The 20,908-nt window shown below is 34.1% G+C and overlaps 1 protein-coding gene, 1 long non-coding RNA gene and 1 pseudogene across 2 annotated transcripts; 2 read left to right on the top strand and 1 right to left on the bottom strand.

The window, feature by feature from the left end:
• Positions 1–4,719: 4,719 nt before the first annotated feature.
• On the bottom strand, positions 4,720–6,967 carry LOC126690366 (vicilin Jug r 2.0101). Its single transcript, XM_050385471.1, has 7 exons — positions 6,758–6,967; positions 6,322–6,676; positions 6,015–6,190; positions 5,830–5,910; positions 5,449–5,718; positions 5,035–5,344; positions 4,720–4,945 (listed from the first exon to the last, which is right to left on the bottom strand). Exons 1-7 carry the CDS (start codon positions 6,965–6,967, stop codon positions 4,746–4,748), a joined length of 1,602 nt encoding a protein of 533 aa, XP_050241428.1. The 3' UTR covers positions 4,720–4,745.
• A 3,506-nt stretch (positions 6,968–10,473) lies between these two features.
• Positions 10,474–19,968, top strand: LOC126689481 (uncharacterized). The gene is made up of 5 exons (XR_007644534.1): positions 10,474–10,839; positions 14,360–14,425; positions 15,273–15,341; positions 16,035–16,276; positions 19,687–19,968. It is a non-coding gene; the product is annotated as an uncharacterized LOC126689481 (long non-coding RNA).
• LOC126689480 (glucosamine 6-phosphate N-acetyltransferase-like) lies at positions 16,284–18,778 on the top strand (annotated as a pseudogene).
• Positions 19,969–20,908: the final 940 nt, after the last annotated feature.

Consider the following 20,908-nt stretch of genomic DNA (forward strand, 5'->3'; position numbering starts at 1 on the left):
TTTATTCAATTGATAACATATTGAAGCTTCCTCACCCAAGACAGAATGGGTTAGATGGCAGGTTGACCCCCACCCCACCCGAACCAGAACCCAAACCCAACTTTTGCTTATCCCTAATTTCTAATTTTCTATGGAAAAGTGCCTATTGCACAGTCATATGTCACCCATATAAACTTGCTTATGTGGAACTTATTTTTTAGGTGAACACCAAGTAATCATCCAATCTAAGTTTAATAAACATGACCTCAAAATATTTGGAAGTTTGCAAATTAGGCATACTTTAATAGTATAAATATATTTTTCTAAAATGCCTGTTGGTGGGTTCAAATTTCCAACTAAATATATATGCCTGTTGTTTGTTTATAGAAACTCTTGTATACGAAAGAAATTGAAGCATGTATAAAGAAATTCTGTTGAAAATTTTCAACTATATTGTTCATCTTTTAATCTTGTATATGAACTCCATTTACTCTTAATCAAATTATCTATTTAAATTTCTTATATATATATATATATATACACATATGAATTACTCCTTTAAATTATTCTGTTGATGAATACATATTTTTATTTATTTTTGTTAATATGGATACTAGGACTAAAAAGTATGAGTTTATAATTATGTGTGACAATTAAATTTGTGTTTAATTTGTTGTCTATTTCAATGCTTATTTTAATTAACAACTTCAAAATCAAATCTGTTTTTAAAATTTTCTTCAATAATATCTTTTCCTCTTGGATTAAAATCCCAACTCCGCCTTGAGCTGCTTTTTTCACACTTTGTTTAGGTTACACGTTTGTGCTTCCAATAATAGTAATTCATCTCTATGTTGGGCAGTAAAGATCTTATAATTGTGACTTGTATATTAGCTTTGTTCACTTTTCAGCCCCAAAAATGTGTCACAAATTAATAATCAGTTTACTTAGTGCTGTTGTAACTATGTTGCACCATATTGCAAGCTTAGTTGGACAATCTATTGCACAGAGTCACACAGGAACTACCTAACCACCATTCTTTAAAGTTAGAGGTTATATAAACAACTAAATTTATTTGTACTACAAATTACTTCTCAAGCTTCATAGTTACAACAATCAGAGAGAAGAAAAAGGGTATTTATAAACAAAATCTCTCTATATTTGTAAAGTCATATATAAACCATGAATACTCCGTTCAATAAGGTCCACCGTTCATCAAAATACTCCAAACCCTATAAATATTGTAAATCTATGTCTCCCTTAAAACCAGAAGTGAGTGTATTTGTACTTGATTTGAGGAGATAAAAATGGCAAACAAAGTTGTAGCATTGTTCATTTGCTTTGTCCTTGTAGCTGCGGTTCCAGCAACTAAGGCTACAGAGGATATTTACAAGGCTTGCTTTAATCCGTGCAACGAAGGTTGTTTGCCAGAAAAGAAGAGCTATTCACTCTGTGAGAAGTACTGCGACGAGGGATGTGAAGCTTTGGAAAAAGTTGGTACGTATGAGATTTTTCACTTCATGGTTTTACTTGGTTAATTAATATATTTAATTTGATTCTTCTTCATCTTCTTCTTTTTTTAAGTACTACTTAGTTCTATTTAGTATTTAGATATATATTAAACAATAATTGTAAAGCACTAAAAGTCTAAAACTTCTTTTTTTAAGACATTAAAATTTTTCTTAAGGTGATACTACTTTTTTAAAGATCTGTTTGCTGAACTGAACCATAAAGGTTTTCATTCAATTTTTCAATTTTTTTTTTGAGGGATTGGATTTTGCAATTATAATCTTAAAACATTTTCCAATATCACCTGTATCATTTTTCCTTATCTAAACTACTACTAGTGTTACGTTATTTTATTTTTAAAACTTTGATCCTTTTCATTTCTGTGACCCAATTGATGGAAAACATATTTTACAAAACAGAGTTATGAAGTGCTCCTTTTGCAACGCATAATTTCTATAGGTGTGCAGAGTTCATCAAATATGAGCGAAACACTCTATAAACTAGTCTCATGAGATACTTTTGAGTGAAACACTCCATAAACCAGTCTCATGAGATGCTTTTTCCAATTAGCAACTGACCAAGATTTTTACTCAATTCTAGATATAAGCGACAACTTAGAGATGTCCATATATTTGTTGTAAGCGTTAAAGTATTTCCTACACAGCTCTTAGTCTTAGCGGGTATATATATTCCTATGCAGCCAAACTAGGTGGCAAGATTGACATATCGAAAGGCACAATAGATGGACTGAAAAATCTCGACGTCGACGAAGCTAAAGGCACACTTAACGGATACAAGATATGGGATCCCAAGAACAACTAAGATATGGAAACCTCAGGAAAGGCACAAGTGATGGAACTTATTGAGAGTTGAGAATGAATGTGAGAAATGAATGTAATATCTCCTCGCCTGTATAACAAGTAACAAAAAAATTAATGATAATATAACAATTGTAACAAGTCCAAGATTCATCTTCCTTCTTCTATCTCAAAACTTGTTTTCTTAAAAAAAAAAAAAATTGTGCATGCATGGAGGTGTGTAGTGTTTGAATGCATTTGTAAAAGAGTAAAAATATTGTGTCCCACATTTTGTGTGTTCCACTAATTTATACTCTATTAATCAAAACTTGCAGCATATATATTCCTTTAATTTTTCTTATAATATAATCAAAGTTTAAAATGAAAAAAAAAAAAAAAAAAAAAAAAAATGCTATAAATGACATATTGTAATTGATAGAATTTAAAATAGAACACAAAAAGTGAGATAAAATTTTTTTATTCTCTCATGAACACTCACAAAAGACAACATTTTCATGCCAAGAAATTGATTTTATACTTAATTCAATGACTTAGCTTTGCACATATTTGTTTTTCCCTTTTCTAATGTAATTCGGTTGCTATAACAATAGAAGAGGAAAAATATGAACACTAATTAATTCTTCTCACAAAGAAGAATAGTGAACAAATAATGCCACTAAATTATTAAGAGATTTAGATTTTTGTAACTTAATTTGTTACACTTTCTTTTCTTTCTTTTTTTTTCTATTTTCAACAGAGGCATGTAGGGTTAAAATATCCCTTCTCCTATTTGCAAATGGCAATATTGCCAACTAATATTTAAATTTGGTGACAGATTATTGTTTAAATTGCTTCTTCTTTCTTTCTTTTTTTTTTTTTTTTTTTTTTTTGGCATTTTATTATACTGGATTCATTGTCTCGTAAAAGCAATTCAGTATAAATGAGCATCTAACTTTCATTTTTAGCAATTCATTTGACAAGGGATCGTTAATTTGAAGTTACATGTCATAGTACTACTGGTAATTACATGAGAAAAGAGGACAGGGGTCTGCTTGCCATCAAGTTTTTTAGTTCATATATATCCCCGTTCGTTTATGTGTAGCTTAGCTCACTTTTTTCTAAATAAAACTATACTTTAACTAAATTTTGGCGAATAAACAATAAGTAATTAGCAAGAAACTGCACTCAAACGTTTTTTTCTTTTTTTTTTCAATTTGAGAATCAACTTCATTCAAACGTGCACCTAGTTAGTAAAACACAACATAATTGGTCATTCTAAGTGGTATTTTAATTAGTTACATGAAATTCATTAAGTAAATCTATCGGAACGGTAGCAACAAAAATGAAGTGTTGATTCTACAATTTACTATATAAAAAACAAATCCTAATAAAATCCACTTGGTAGTAAAATGAAGTGACTAGCGCAGAATGGGGTTGAAGTCAAAAAAGAACAAGAATATCGTCTCATATGGACCCAAAGTTTAAGATAAGGTCCCGAACCCTGGGTGACACTAGATACAATATTTAGAGTGTATATGGGTTGGGTTGAAGAGTTTTTCATCTAAATTTAATCTATCATATGTGTAGAAACTAATTTAATCCTATCCACATAGGTTCAGATTGAGTTGGCATACTGCATATTGGACTCATGTTTCATGCCTTCTAAAAATTAGATTTCCATTAACTATATAAGTTTTATTTATTTATTATTATTATAAATTTTTTAATAGAACACCTCTTCTAGAGTAATTTCTAGCATTGAGGAGTAAGGATATCTTTCTTATTTTTAATATGTTTTAATTTTGTTTCAAATTATTTTTGAGAAAATTATTTCCTTGAAAATTAGTATCTTTGAAATTTCATATTTACAAAGTAAGATCAAATTATATTTTGTGAGGACTTATGATCATAATTATACGGAGATCAATATATTTATATAATTAAACGGAGATAGATAAATTGGTTTATGAGAGAAATGCAACTCTCATAAGCACATATGTAAAGAAATCTGGACTTTGTTAAATCCAAAAATAGTATTTCAAATATAATTTTTTCTCTATTTCACGTACTCTTCTATTACCTTCAATAAGAAATTAATATTGTCTTATAGAAATTTATCTTTCTTATTGTTATTTCTATAGGTATAGAGTATCTAGCGCTTTCATAATTTGTTGGAATGATTACATATATAGTGAAGGCATCTACGTACATACAAAATTCAAAAAATTGTAGAAGGAGAAAACAAGCTGAGTGAAAAAAAAAAAAAACGAAGAAGAAGGACGAAAGAGAAAAGGTTGAGAACACAACTTCTCTTTTATTCATTAATACTAGAAAGCTTCATTTTCATACAAAAGCTATTGCCACAGTAGAAGGCTTACCCTAAGTCCCTTACTCATCTTTACATTATTTGATATATATTACATAACATACACTCTCCTCCACTGACTTGATTTCCGTTACTACTTAGAAGATAGCTGCAAAGTCCAAAATTGATGTCAATAGTTGGTCTCTCCCTTGTCTTCGTTCATCACTTTGCCTATCTATAGGCATAAAGTAAGACTCAGTCGGGTTTTTTCTGAACAATTGGTCTATCTCCTCTGCAGGCATATTGAAGGCAAGCTCCTTTGCCTCTCTCTCCAACTGGTTAATTATGTTGTCTTGCCCTACATTTATTAAAAAATATCATTGCACAATGTTACATTTTCAACATATCTTGTATTAGCAAATGTTGCTTTCAAAAGATGAGACTTACCTGCAAGGAAGTTCCTTTGGTTGTTCTCGGCATTGACACCAAACCCAATTAAGCGCAAGTCCTCATTTTGAGAGGCAATGACAGCAACTGGATGACCTGCCGGGATAATAAAAGTATCTCCACGCGATAATCGAGCAGTGACGCGGTGATATTGTCCACCACTCTCTTCTTCCTCTTGCTCTCTTCTGTCCTGGTATTCTTGGCCTTGCGTTGAAAGATGTGGGCAAGCCATTTCAAAGCTCCCAGTTCCATCTGCCACATACACAATAACTGTGGCCCTTGAGTTGTAGTGGGGCACAATCATAGCTCCCTGCATAATAATTTAGTAGAACAACATCAACTATAGGAAAGCAATACTAATTTTTAAGAAAATTAATGCCCATATAGTTTAATTGCAATAGAGATGTGTAGTACTCGTTTGATTTCAGCATAATCGACCAAGACATCCATGTCTTTCAGTTGCCTATGCTCCTCAGGGGAAGCCTCAAAAAACCGTCCAAACTGGTTTGAGTATAAAGGCCTTTGTCTTTGCAAACTAATCGGAGCCCCAGAGGAGCGACCTCTCCTGCTGCTAGACATGGCATGTTGACTTAATGCCATGATCTTCTCTTGTGAGGCTTTGACTATGTGGCCATCATTGTCCTTCTGTTGTCTAAAGAAGTTTTGCAACTGATCTCTGTTGGTCTGTTAATAATACAGTGATACCCCTATTTAATTAGTATTTAGATGAATTATTTGCTAGTAGATTAACTAAAATTTTCACTTAAAAAAATGAATAAGAAAAAGCTTACATACATTTAGAGAAGCCTCGAGAATTTCATTGCTGAATGCCCTTAAATATGATTCAGAATTTTGAGCACCAGCAACATAGTATCCCTATTAAAAAACAAACTCAAAATTTATACATATGCATAACAAATATAATAAAAGAGAAAAATACAAAGGATAAGAAGGCTATGCTAATTAGTATATATAGTTACCCTAAATTGGCCAGGATTGTTGACCGGCTGGATGAGCTTCACAATTTCTAGCCTTTCGTTGTTGTCTCGGTTAATTATATAAACAGTAGTCCCTGCAGGTAACCTAAACGCATCTGTACACTCAAGGTTGAAGGATTCTATTCTGTTTTTCTGCACAACCTTGATAATTGCCTTTCCTAAAAGAAATAAATAAATAAAAATTAACCATGTTCAACAAATTTTCACACTATATATTGTTCAAAAAAAAAAAAAAATAGAGATCTTAAAGCTTTCTTTCATAAAAACATGATAGAGAGATATTAATTACCATTTACGACAACAAGAACAGCTTCTGCATCGATGTGGTGTGGGAGAACAAAGGTGTTAGGATTTGCTTCGAAAACGGTAAAGCGATAATTCTCAATGCCACGAAGAAGGTCAGATTTTTCTGTGAACCTCTCAAGATATCTAGTGTGACCATGTTCGGATTTGAAATGTGACTGCAATCTTTGTGAGTGAAAGTAGTAAAGATTATTCCTTTGTGATTGCATCTCCTCGCTGCCTCTGCTTTCTCTGTGTGGGTTTTCCTCTTGTCCCATTCCTCTGCCTTGTTGTTGTTGTTGCTCTACGCAGCGTTGCAGACACTCTAGCGGCACTCTTTGATCACCTTCTTCTTTGCAACGCTGCAGGCATTACTGGAACTCCACCTGCCTTTGCCTTTCAGGGTCACGACGACGAGGGTTCTCAGTGCTGTCCTCATCAACATCACGACCTCCTTCCCTCTGACCCATCTGGCACTTCAACAAACATTGAACGTATTGGTCCAGGTCAACATAATGCATTTGACACTTATCCACACATGACTCCTGCTCGTACCTCGAGTTCTCAGACTTATGACTCAGAGTAAAAGGCACTGAGGCTAGAAAAAGAAATGAAAGGAACAAAAACAAAGGAACCTTAGCCTTGAATATCATGGTTTTCTTTTCTTTTTTTCCTGGATGGTGTGAAAGATATAACACAAAAGGGTCAAGTACTTATAGTCCCAAGAGCTAGCTTAAACATTGCATGGACATTTGTCTAATTGGTATGTTAACATGCAAGGTGACTAGTGTCCTATCTCCTATGTGACAAATTGACGTGGTGCAAAAACCAAAATGTCAATAACATCATTATGGGAATAGCAATGAGGAGCTAGCTGTACATGAGGTCCAACTCAGGTGTCTACGTGTTTGTGTGCATGGAAGTTCTAATAAAGGACAAGGCTTTGGGTTGAGGGACGCGGCGAGAGTCATCCATGAAGTGAAGTAAAATATGGACAACACACGTAGTGGCGCAGAAAACTTTGCTATATTTTAGTCTGACTCTAGTTTCCCTTTCCTACTTTTCCTTACTGAGCTAATAAAGATTTAAAACTTACATATCTCTCTCTCTCTCTCTCTCTCTCTCTCTCTCTCTCTCTCTCTCTCTCTCTCTCTCTCTCTCTCTCTCTCTCTCTCTCTCTCTCTCTGATATCAACATAGAGCTAGAGTGATAGTGTAATATTATGCAGACTTGGAGCAGGGACGGAGCCATGTACAATATGAGACTCCTCAATTTTTTTTTTTAAATATTAAATAGTAGGTATATATTTAAGATTTTAAAAAATAAACTTAAGAAAAATTATATTTACCCTCTCAAAAAAATTATATTTACCCCCCTTACTTCGAATCTTAATTCCGTCCTGACTTTGGAGCATTATCTCCCAATTTTCAGGTTCTTCCTACGAGAATTGGACGTACTGTACCCCACGACAAGTACGGTCATATAGTTGAAACGGCCAAAAAAAAATTTTCACAGGTTCTAGTCTTGATATTTTTGTTCTGCTGTCAATTGAGAGTCTAAGACAAGCTAGCAGCCGCTACGTGTCCACAGCTTTTGGGTTTATAATTTTCATATACCAATGAGCAATAAAATCTCTCTTTATCCATTAAAATAATAATAATAATAGAAGCTTATCTTATTATTTTACGAAAAAAAAAATCTTATTATCTCAATTTTCCCTTCCTATTTACTTGTATATATATAGGGTTCTAAAAAAGTGTTAATCAAAATAGATGCTATACACTCTACTGTCTCTACAGCTCATATACTCAGAAACAACAAACTAGCGTGTTAACCAAATAACATTACCAACAAACTGCCTTGTTACTCAATGAGACTGAAGATGTCACACTTCCCAAATATAGCTCGTGTACTCAGGAAAAACAAACAACCCAACATTACCAATGACAATATACCAAAAGAGAAATTTTATTATCAAAATAAACAAAATTTACAGTGAGATATAAACACCAAAACAAAGATCAATCTCAGCTGTCTAAACTACTCATTCACCTCTCTCTTTAGACCTGAACTCTCTACTAGCGAAAAGCCCCATCGTGCATGCATGGCACAAGTTGCAACCAATTACTGATAGATTATCATTTCCAAAATCACTATAAATGTTTCCCTCATTCTTTAACCTTTCAGAAGGGGAGTATGGGTAACGAAAAGCATCAATCTGTACTCAATTTTGTTGGAATCACAATTTGACTCTCTACAATCACTTTAAAAATAGGTCTGCATGATATGTTATCAAAGACCATAAAAGATTTCAGTGTGTCTTTCTCATTACCAATTAGTTTTGAGATGGAATGACATAGCTTACAGTCTGCTAAATGGTATTAGAGTCATTGTCATGGGTTTGAGTCACGGAAGTGTCATTGTGAGGGAGGAATTATTGGGTCACAATTTGACTCCTTACAACCACTCTAAAAACAGGTCCATGTGGTGTGATGTCGAAGTCCATAAAAAATTTAAGTATATCTTCCTCATCACTAATTGGTTTTGAGATGGAATAACACAACTCACAATTCAACAAATTTCATACTTCACATTAGAGTTTATTGGACAGCCCATAGACCATTCTGGATAGCACCAATCACTATTCAGAATAGTACCAACAAACATGTAACTATTCTTGAACAGCACCAGTTACTATTCATGAACAGTTCCGGCACTCAGCCGCCACAAGTGGAGAAAAGACAGAACACTGTTCATGAACAGTACCAGCACTACTTTCTAGAATCACTGTTTGCTTTCAGTGGAAAAGATTTTCTCCCTCAGTAAAAGAAATTCACCTTCCGGAATTTTAGCAAATCTTCAGAGGATTCCAAGCTTCTTCCAGTACTCTATATAAGGATGCCAAAGCTCCATTTTGAAGACAGGTCCAATTTTAGGATTTCTCACAGGCTAATCTTTAGCAAACCCTTGTATACCTTCTCCTTACAACCCAATACTTGTAATCAGATGGCAACCCTCAGTTTAGTTTACAATTGTAATGCCCCAGTCGGCTTTTACTTTTGTAATCACATGACCCCGGTTAGCCTCACAACTTGCTTGTAACTTACCCCCTTTTCAATTCTTAGGTTTCGATATACATCATGGTGTAATCAAACCCATAGATAGTGCTATCCAGTTTGCAGATAAGTTTCTAGATCAAATCCTAGACAAAACCTAGCTTCAGAGATTTCTAGGATCGTCTCTCAATTATATTTCAGATTTCTATCAAAATCTCAGGTAGTAATGCAAACCCCTTTTTGATAGACTTCAAACCAACCCATCTCCTTGGACTCCAGCCCATACCACAGTCGTCTAAGAAATCAAAAAATATGTCAAGACACACCCTTGTTTAGGAATTCCCTCAATATATTCCTTCAAGATTGTCCAGACTGATGCCTCTAACATAGGTTATGGTGGCATTCTCCTCCAGCGTGTCAGTCTTAATTCTCCAGAACAGATAGTTTGTTTTCATTCAGGAATTTAGATAGCCCATAGACCATTCTGGATAGCACCAGTCACTATTCAGAATAGTACCAGCAAATATGTAACTATTCATGAACAGCACCACTCACTATTTATGAACAGTTCCAGCACTCAGCCGCCACAAGCGAACAAAAGACAGATCACTATTCATGAACAGTACCAGTCACTATTCTGGAAAGTAGCGCTGGTACTGTTCATGAATAGTGTTCTGTCTTTTGTCCGCTTGTGGTAGTTGAGTGCTAGAACTGTTCATGAATAGTGACTGATGCTGTTCATAAATAGTTACATGTTTATTGTTCTGAATAGTAACTGGTGCTATCTAGAATGGTCTTTAGGCTGTCCAAATTGTAGCCTTCGTAAGGGTCTTAAGAGTCCTAGAAGGGATCAAATGGACAATGGTTAATTGATCACTACAAATAACTTGAGCTTTTTCAACATATTTTTATCTACATTTACTAAAAAATGTTGATAGAAGCATTAAGGGCCTGTTTGGTACATGTGTTTAAAAACTGAAAATTGTTGTTTGAAAACATTTGTGAAAATACGTATGGGTGAAAAAATGCGTTGAAATGCGTGAAATGTTGTTTAAAAACTAAAAATGGTTGTTTAAAAACACAAACCAAACACCCCCTAATTTTCTACAGTTGTATGCAACTATGGAGCTAAAGAAAGGAAATTAGTATACTTATTTCAAAAGTTGTGATATCTGTTGAGATAAATTTTAATTGAGAAAATTTTATCCACGGGTGGATAAATGTTGATATTGCTAATTATGTTTTTTTTTTTTCCACGGTTTGTAAATGTAGAAAATCAGGAACGCACTTCCCTCTATGAAATTATGTTTTTACTCTGATTCTCCCTTCTTCTTTTTTTTTCAGTAGCGTTGTTCTCCCCCTCTCTCTCTGTAACGCCCTCATCTCTCTCTCAGGAAAACCTAAGTCTGTAGATCGATTTCTTTTGGTTTCGTTTGCTCGAATTGGAAAATTTCAATTTCAAGGCTTCGGTAAGTGATTTTCTATATCTGTTTTAGTTTTGTAATTCTATTTCTGGTTAGATCTCTAAATTCCATGCGATTTTTCTTGCTTTGTCATCTATTTGATTGATTATTGGATCTCGGCGCTGTTGATTTTTTTTTTTTTTTTTCAATTTTAGAATCCCTGTATTTGGAGGATTTTGAAAATTAGGATTTACGCATAATCGATCCGTGGGTATGGTGATGAGGTAATTAGACATGTTGAGACTAGGGATGGCCATGGATCGGGTATGGATCGGGTATACCCATACCCGACCCGAAAATTTTACCCATGGATACCCGATTATCAATACCCGATAATATCCATACCCGAATCTTACCCGAACATATTATCCATGGATATCCATACCCTACCCGAACCCGAAACCCATTTAATTTTTTTTTTTTTATTCAAAACATTATAACATAAAAACTAACCAATCTTAAAAAAGAAAAAACTAATCATTAAAAAAAATGTGATAAATGGAAACCAAGAAAGTTTCATTTATATATCATAATAGAGTCATACCATATCTAAACTTTCATAACACATTCATATATCAAAACATAAAGATTGCAAATAAGAAAAGAAAGCATAAGAAGTTTATAACTTTGAGTTGACAAATAGCTCCTTCATTGTATCATCATGTTCACTGACAACCATGGTCCCAAAGAGAAGACCAAGGATTTGAAGATCAATTGCATCATATTCAGTCCTCCCAACTGGTAGAAAAGGAACAGCTGGGAAAACTGCCAATACCCAGAAGATTGCAAAAGCAATTGAGCCTAGAACCACTTTTACAGAAGAAGCCAAAGCCATTTTTGCTGCTCAGCAAGAGAAAATCTTGTTGTTATACTATTCCAAGGGCTCTATGTTAATGAAATTCCCTAGCTATCCAAAATTATAAATCAACATACAAGAATTTCACTTAGCATGTCCAACACTCCAACCAAACAGCAGAGACACTTCTTCAATCCTTCGAAGGAGTTCTAAACATGTTGGAAGCACAAAGACCACACAACCGACACATTTTCAGCTAGTTTATAATTTTGAATAAGAAACTGGACCATCAAATGCTAGAGAGACATAATTGACATTAGTAAGACATAGTTTCCAAAAACCAATGTCTTTAAGCCCCATGAAAAAGCAACTATCCTAAATCTTCATGGAAAACAGCAAAATTCATAAGAAAAATTATCTTACAACTCTCCGGAGAATAGGCTCCAATGATGAACAAAGTTTCTGCAGACTATCCACCTTTAGAGCTTCAACAATTACACTGCAAGAAATCGGATCTTTTGAGAAAGATTAGTTAAAAAAAGTAATTATGATACAACATAATGTGATTGAGAATAGTGATTATGATACAACATTCAATAAATAAATAAAAAATTATACAACATTAATGGAAGGAGCCTGCTATTAAACCATTTTACTGTTTGAAAAAATTTAGGACCACAGGAGGAAAAGATAATTCATGCCTTCTTCCTCTTAAAGTTTCCATGCCAATACGAGTAATGACTTACTTTTTGGGCACTAGATTAATTAACCCATGTTAAGCTATTATTATTATTATTTTTTGGTAAACCATGTTAAGCTATTATGCTACTTTAATTTTGTGGCTTCATTGCGAAGAAATAGAAAGAGTTAATGCAGAAATTTTTAAATAAGTGCATTAGGGGATCTTGCACCAATAATTGTGAAAGAAATATAAAAAAGCTGGGTTCCTCCTCACTAACACTAACAAAGCACACGGGTTGAAGATTACCACTTAAAATATGTGGTCATTTCAAGCTTCTGTGTGGATGAGGAGATGATGGATGAACTAATCATAGCATTTACACTCCTCTCTATAAATAGACATATCCCCATATAGAATCAAACACCTTAATGCAATCAAACACCAAATCTAACACATACCCAGTTGATAAAATTCAATCAAAAACCAAATTTGACACATACCCAGCTGAATTCAAACTCTAAAATCAAAATCTAACACACACCCAGACAACAAATTCAACAAGACAACACAAGTAAACAACATGCAAAGAACAAAAAACTCACCAGTTGACAAATTCAGTCTAGAAAAGGAAACAAAAGCTAATTATCAACAAAATCCTCCCAAAACGTCAAACCCAGATAACCACAGAAAAGAATTTTCTTTTGAAGCCAAACTAGCAAAAGAGGGAAAACCAATGGGTATGAAAATGTTCCCTCACAATTCTGACCAACCAAACCAAAAGTTAGCACCACCTCAGTCAATCATATGACATCCAAAAAGTAAAATTAGAATTCAAAATTTTCTGAGCAACCAAACAAAGACTATAAGAGAGAGAGATAGATACCGTGGAGGAGGTTGTAAACGCGATCGGCGATTTGGAGGAAGGTAGGGGCGGAAACGACAACGAGGAGAGGCGGAGACTGGAGAGAGTGACGGTGAGGAGAGGCGAAGACTGGAGAGCTCTGAGAGAGAGAGAGTGACAGTGAGGACTGGAGAGGTAGAGAGAGAGTGTGTGAGACTAAGTTACGGTGAGAGAGTTTAGGTTTTTTTTTTTTTTTTTTTTTTTTTTTTTTTTTTTTTCGGGTAGGGTATGGATAATATCCATACCCTACCCGAAAAATTCGGGTAATATCCATACCCTACCCGGTTGAGCTCTACCCATTAAGAACCGGGTATTATCCGAAATATTTGGATCGGGTAGGGTTGGATATCCATTACCCAATGGGTATGCCCATCCCTAGTTGAGACTAAGATAAACTTGGTGAAATCACTACTTTCACATTTTTTTTTTTTTTAATACTGGTAATATAATAGGCAAAAGTACGCCATTGTTTTTAGCAGATTTGAGTCTTCTGAGTAGAACAATGATTAGAATTATGGCAAGGAGGAGGATAGTAAAGATGATGGATTTGATGAGTATAAGAATGGAAGTGGAGGGGAAAATGCCATGGTGGTAGCTGTGGCTATGGCTTTGGGAATGTAAGTGATGGTGCTTTTGCGCGTGGTTGTTTGCAGTACTAATACCAGGTGGGCTTGCTAGTGCAATAGGTTTGTTGACTTCCATGAGCACAAAGAGCAACGCAAGATAGAAAATGGCAAAGCCTTAGAGAGAGAGAGAGAGAGAGAGAGAGAGAGAGAGAGAGAGAGAGAGAGAGAGAGAGAGAGAGAGAGAGAGAGATGAGTTTTTCTAAAAGGTGGGTTTCAACTTTGTATTAGATAGATTCATAGAAAATCGTGCCAATAAAATTGCTGCTTTACCCACAGGGAATAGAAAGGCAGTGCAATTTTTGGTTGCCTAGTGCCATTAAATAAAAAGAAATGAAAGAAATGGAGAGGAGGAAATAGATGGGACAAAGAAAAGTGGAATGACTAAACAAACTTGATAATTCTATCCTTGACAATCTTTTGTCTTTGTTATTATGCTATGATGTGTTCAATTTTTGTTTGTCATTGCCATTTTATTTTATAGGCCTGATAAGATGCTTGATACTCCTTGTTTCTTCTAATAGTGTACTGCATTTCTTGGAGGGTAGATCTTTATTGCCAAAGGCACTTGCAAAAAGGATCTCAACTTTGTGCGGATCTTAATTTGATTTTTATTTTATTTTATATCTTATCTACTTGGCTGTCAAGAGTCAGCATTAATATATCTCCCAATTTACAGTGCCCATGGGATTTGGTTGAGTTGATAAACACAAAGAAGTTAACTTATGAAAATTCAGCCAAATCTAGTGCTAGTAGTACCTTAAAAGAAGGATCTTGAGAAGAGTAGTCTGGATAGGTTTCAATTACAAAGGGGATAGGCAAAGGACTAAAACTTATTGCCATTTTGAAATTTTGTTAGTCGCCTAAAACTTACTGCTAGTGGAAACCTCTAATAGCTAAAACTTATTTTTTAAAGTGCAATAATCATATGCGTAGTGCATTAAATATTTCATTGTGAAGAGTATAGTTGTATTTAAGATTAGCCACTATATGGCTTTCTATAATTTTCAAATTGTAGAAGCCATCACATTTATCCACAACCATTGCAGAGGTCACCAAGTTATGGATTTCTATAAAATCTAGGCTCCAGATGTTCACTTCCCACATAAAATCCTTTTCGCAAAACTTAATATATGGAATGGTTTTCTAATGTAAAATAAAGGGCTTTGGAGTAAGAAGTCTCCTTTTCTTCACGTCCATGATATGTCTTAAGAAATTTCATAGCTCAGTAGGCTCACGAGAACTTTAGAAGTATCATAACTGATATCAGGTTGTGTTAGAAGAGATAAGCTCATATATTATGTGGCTTCATTAAATTCGAATTATTTCCTGTTGTATCCCAAAGCATGTGCTCTAATTTAAAGTATGCTAGACTAGAATTGGTTTGGAATATCTGGATTTTGACAGTTAGTTTCTTATGTTTTATTTGTTTTGTAGATCAATGAGGAGGCTCCTGAAAACAATCCAGCACACACTACTATCTATGTTGGCAACCTTTCCCATGAGGTAATAAGAAATGCATTGAATTTTGGTAATTTCTTAATTCTTGCACATAGCACATTAATGCAAGACAGACTTGTTGTCTTTGTACACTGTTTTATGACTAATTTGTAATTGCTCCAAATATTGTAGGGACATTTTTTTTTTTACTTAAAGAAAATCCCAAATATACATGCATGCTTGTTTACACGCACATGAAATTTGAGATAGGCAAATGGTACTCTAGGAAATAGTTTTGAAATTTAAGAAATTTCTATATTATTTTATTAAGATTAGGTTAAGTACTATGGTTAAAAGGGAATACAATGGGGTGGGGCCAATTTCTCCTCTCCCATTCCTGTGCCACCCATATGAGACCCCTTCCAATATTGTTCAGTACTTGTGTTTGGACAAACTTTCTTCCCCATCGCTACTTCACTTAAAATTTGACAGCTCCATCCCCATTTACCCCCAACCCATTCAGAAACTACAGAGAATGATAGAAACTCACTCTCACTTGTATGTCAGATGTTCTGCTCAATTCTATATGATCTAGGGTTTAAGTTCTACCACTTGTTCGTATTGGCAACAAATAAGATTTGAATGTTAGAAAAATTAAATTGTTTGTTAAGACTAATAATCTTACTGAGGTTAACAAATAATAACTTTTTGGTGTATTTATTTCAAATAACACACTTATAGTTACTACCTACTTTGTAGGCGTGGACTAATGGAAGGCTAAAGAGTGTTGTACATAGAGCAGTAGTGGTAAACAAAGAGAAGCAAAGGCTCTTCAGAAAGCCAGGTGATGTTATAGTAGCTACAGAAAATTATATTGAAGAACATGGAACAAAGAGAAGCAAATGCTCTTTAGAAAGGCAAGTGATGTTTTAGCCACAACAGAAAATTATTTTGAAGAACATGGAACAGAAGCATTTGAAATGCTTATAGCCACTAGCAAGGTATGATCAGCAACCATGGTGTATTGTTCTTTTTGGTCATGTTTTATTTTAAATGTATAATTATTTTTTGGTAACTTACATTTTAAATAATTTATTAACTATGCTTGATTTTTTGTATGAATTTTGGTTCTAAATGTTTGTAAGCTAGGACAAATATTGAATATTGTTAAAAGGAAATAATTAAAGGAACTAATTCCGGTAAAATAAAAAGAAAGAGAAGAGAGACGTGTTAGAGCACTAGCAATGGTGGTGCTAAAAAGCTATTTTTAATTAGCATCACTACATATAAAAAAGAGTGTTGCAATAGTGGAGCTAGAGGTAAAATTTTTACCTTCATTGCTATAGTGTACAGCAATGAAGGTAAATTGCGAATTATACCCCTAAAGTTTGGGGGTGATTGGATTTTACACTCTAAAGTTTCATAATTTGGATTTTACCCCCTGAAATTTAAAGTGTTTGAACTTTACACCCTGACGTTTCAAAACTTAGATTTTACCTTCTAAAGTTTAGGGTTGTTTCAAATTTACACTCTCAAATTTTGAAACTTTAGGGTGTAAAATCCAAACATCACAAAACTTTAGGAAGTAAAATCCAAATACTCCTAAAATATAGGGGATAAAATCTAAGTTCTGAAACGTCAAGGTGTAAAATCCAAACACCCCAAACTTCAAAAGGTAAAATCTAAATTCTGAAATTTCAGGGTGTAATAAGTTAGGCAAAAAACTGAAGTACTTTCAAAAAGATGCATGCCAGTAACTCGTCTAGTGAAGAGTAAAAACTTCAAGTCTGAAAATTACTGATCTTAGATAAAAACAAGGGTTTCATAGAGTTACTGAGGCAACTAACTATTTGTGACTCTGTATCTGTCAAAGACTTTGAAGATCGATTTCAGGAGCTCAACGCCCTTGGAGATGACCACATTATTTCTATGATAGAAGATGAATCTTCTGGGATGTTGGGAAATTTAGACCCCAGTTGATAGAATTAACAAGTTTTAAATCCAAGTTGTTAATTAGATTTATTATTAATAAAACTTGTTAAAACAAACAAACATCAATATCATGTCAAAATCATACAGTAGAAAAATAAATAAGACAAGATATGATAACCCAAGAAAACTAATGAAACAAACTAGTTTCACAGTAAAAAACCTGGGGGGAAACATTTCCGAAAAACAATCCACTATAGTAAAGAGAAGTTTCAGATCTAGTACAAAACCTTTATCTCTAGACTCTACAATCTCGTAAATGAACTCACAGCAAAAACCTTCTACCACTTCAAAACTTTTGAACTCTTCAATATATGAATGCCACCCTTTTGATGCATAAATCCCAGTACATGACTAACTCCTTTGCACGAATCCCAATACGTGACTCACTCACCAACTAGAAGAAAAAGAATGTTGGCTGAAAGTTCTTCACTTCATCAACAATGAAGATCAAGAAGCACTTGGTTACAAAACCCTAAGGCGCAAAGACGCAGTAACTTCTTTCAGAGAGAATAAGGCTTCGGTCACCTTTTTCATATGTTCTCCTTGTATTCTCTTATGTGACGGCCTTTAAAATAAGCCTTCTATAGGTCTAGGGTTGTGAGAAAAGAAACCCTATACAAATACATAAACATGGGCCGAAAATCAGATATGAAAAACTGAATTTCGTAAAGCTCGACAGATAAGGTGTCGAGCAGGTGTAGAGCCAAGTGTCGAGGATTAAAACATCAGACACAAGAGATGAGGCTCAATCGATTCACCAGATGTCAAGAAGCTATCGAGGGGACAGGAACTTTCTCGATCGACCGACCAGCTATCAAGAAGGTGTTGAGATTACGATAAGAAACACCTTAAGAGGCTCGATAGATAGCCTAGCTGTTGAGAGGTGTCAAGCAGCTATCGAGCTTTAAAAACTCAGCACTTCTTCACTTGTTTCTTGGACAGACTTGATGACTTCAACACTTGACCTTGAAACAAGGTTTCTTGAAGTATTGAACACATCCTAGATCTACCCAAATACAAGTAAAGTGCGTTTTGTCAAAGGATTAACAAATTACACAAAATATGTCCTTAACATAGAAAAATTATTGCAACTGGGAGCATTTTCATTGAGAAAATGTTTTTGAGGAATTGTGGCAAAGTTGGGCACATTGAAGATGTTGTGGTTGACTCCAATGCTCGAGGGTTGAAATTAGGCAAGAAAATTATCGCGTTCCTCACAGAGCATGCTCATTTGATGGAATGTTATAAGGTGATTCTTGACTGCAGTTTGGAGAATAAAACATTCTATGAGAAATGTGGCTTTAAATAGAAAGAAATTCAGATGGTTAAGTACTTTATTTGATTTTATTTTTGTTTCACTTACAAACCATTTTTGGCAACGGTTGTTTTCTAATTGTATTTGGAGAGAATTTTTTCAATTGGAACGAGGCAAACTCTCTCCGTGCATGGTGTCTAATTCAGATTACTTATTTTACTGCAGTTGATTTTGTTGGGTCAAGAAGTAAATACGTTACAAGCAGGGGCGGAGCTACAGCAAGGCTTGGGGGTGCCATGGCCCCCCCAAAATTTTAAAAAATTATTTTATATTATATATAAGTATTAAAAAATTTAAATATTTAGCTAAAAAATAGAACTTGGCCCTCCCAAATGTTTGAGTTAGTTCAATGATGCTCTTAAAAATCAATAGAAATTTTCAATTGATCTAGTAGTTATAAAGACAAGGTAGTTTTTGTTTTCTCTAATTCGTTTTTTTTACATGTTTAATATCAAACTAGGCAGTTTTTGTATAATATTAGAGTTTAAAAGATGATAAATTCCCCTAAAAAATTATCTTGCGAATATACAAATATGAAAGTTATTAATTTTTTATACAATATATTTATAAATTATGACCTACTCTAGTATCAAAATATTAATGTTTATATTTATGTATGTGCGTTTATGCCTGAGTGTTATGGTTTATCTTGACTCGAAACTAATATATTAGTAACAAAATTTGGCCCCCCCAAACAAAAAATCCTAGCTCCGCCCCTGGTTACAAGATATAGTTTTTCCATAGTTATTAGTATCAAAATGCTTGATTATAATGTGAATTTGACTATTTGAGTACATTGATATACCCTTAACATATTCTTAATATTTGGAGTAGCAAGTTGTAACCACCAAATTGTCAAGGCTGCTGTTATCTCTAGTTGCAAAGTGAACATGATGATAAATGTTGAAGGTTATTTTGCTTTGCTTCTCTTGCCTTTTATGCACTGAAGACATAATTTGAAAACTGAAACCATCAATTTTTCCTTAGAATCAGATGTACATTAATCAAAAAACGATTTGTTGCTGACATGGTAAAAGTGGCCTTCTTAGCCTTGCTAGTTGTGACAAACATGAATCTTTCATTAAACTTGACCTTATTTTTCAGATTTCGTGGATTACCACATGGACTGCTTATTTTTTGCAAAAGCAAAACCCATCAACAACAAAGTGTTAAAGACTTGAATGCCAAAAATCATTGCAGCAATTGCCGTAGCTGGTACTGACCTATAAGCTTATTCAATATGACCTACAATTATGTCTCAAAAGTTTTTTCTCAGTGACGGTGGTAGAAGAGTTGGTGACGGCGGCGGTGGTGGCGGTGGTAATGGGGGTGGTAGCGGTTGCGGTGGTTGTGATTATTGTTTATTGTAGTGGATATATTATTTTACTGTAGTAGATATATTATTTTATTACAGTAAATATATTATTTTATTGTGATATTTATATTATTTTATTGTGTTAAAAGCTAAAATAGATCTACTGCTGCTGGATGTTTTGTAAAGTGAGTAGGTAAAATAGATAAAGTAACTTTTTATGGTGCCAAATAGCTAAATTTTTAGCTTCACTGCTCTGGACGCTCTTAGGTTGGGGTTGTGGAGTGAACATAGTAAACATTACCATAAGAGATTTAAGCACTAATGTTCTAGTCTATGGGCTAATTGTTGGGTTGTACTTTCTTTGGGCTAGTAATTTAGGTGATGGGCTTGTTAAAATAAATGGTCCATAGTTTAGTTAATAGGTCCACAGATTTGGCTTACTCATATGTTAAATCCCATGCTCTTGCTTCATAATCTATACTACTATTTAAGGGGCTGCATCTGTTTGGACCAGATTTTTTTTGTTCCAAAATACCCCTAGCACCTCTAAGTTTAAGTAGAGACAAAACTTAAGAATAGACAGGTAAAAATACATGTCTAACTTGCACTAAAACGTTACCTACAAAATAGGAACACTCCCTATTCATGGTATTTGAAATGCTCCAACACCTAATCTCACGATTTCAAAAAATAAAAAATTCGCTTTTTTTTTTTTTTTAACCTTTAATAAGTCTATACTTTTTATTAAAGAAAAAACCTGCTCCCCTTATCTGAATATGTAATAATAATAATAATAATAAAAACCTGTTCCCAGTTAGAAATGTAATTAATTTTTTAAAACATCATACAGTTTGCTTTATTCTACAGATGTATCATTTCATGGTGGCAAAAAAGAAGGAACCCACTTCACCACTCTCACTCTCCCTGTATGGTCACTTTCTCAAAACACAAAAGTGCAAGCAATCAGTTCCTATTCAAAACAAATTAAGAACAAAATGCCAACTTCCTTAA

Source organism: Quercus robur, chromosome 6 (genome assembly GCF_932294415.1).
Source record: "Quercus robur chromosome 6, dhQueRobu3.1, whole genome shotgun sequence".
Taxonomy (NCBI): Eukaryota; Viridiplantae; Streptophyta; class Magnoliopsida; order Fagales; family Fagaceae; genus Quercus; species Quercus robur.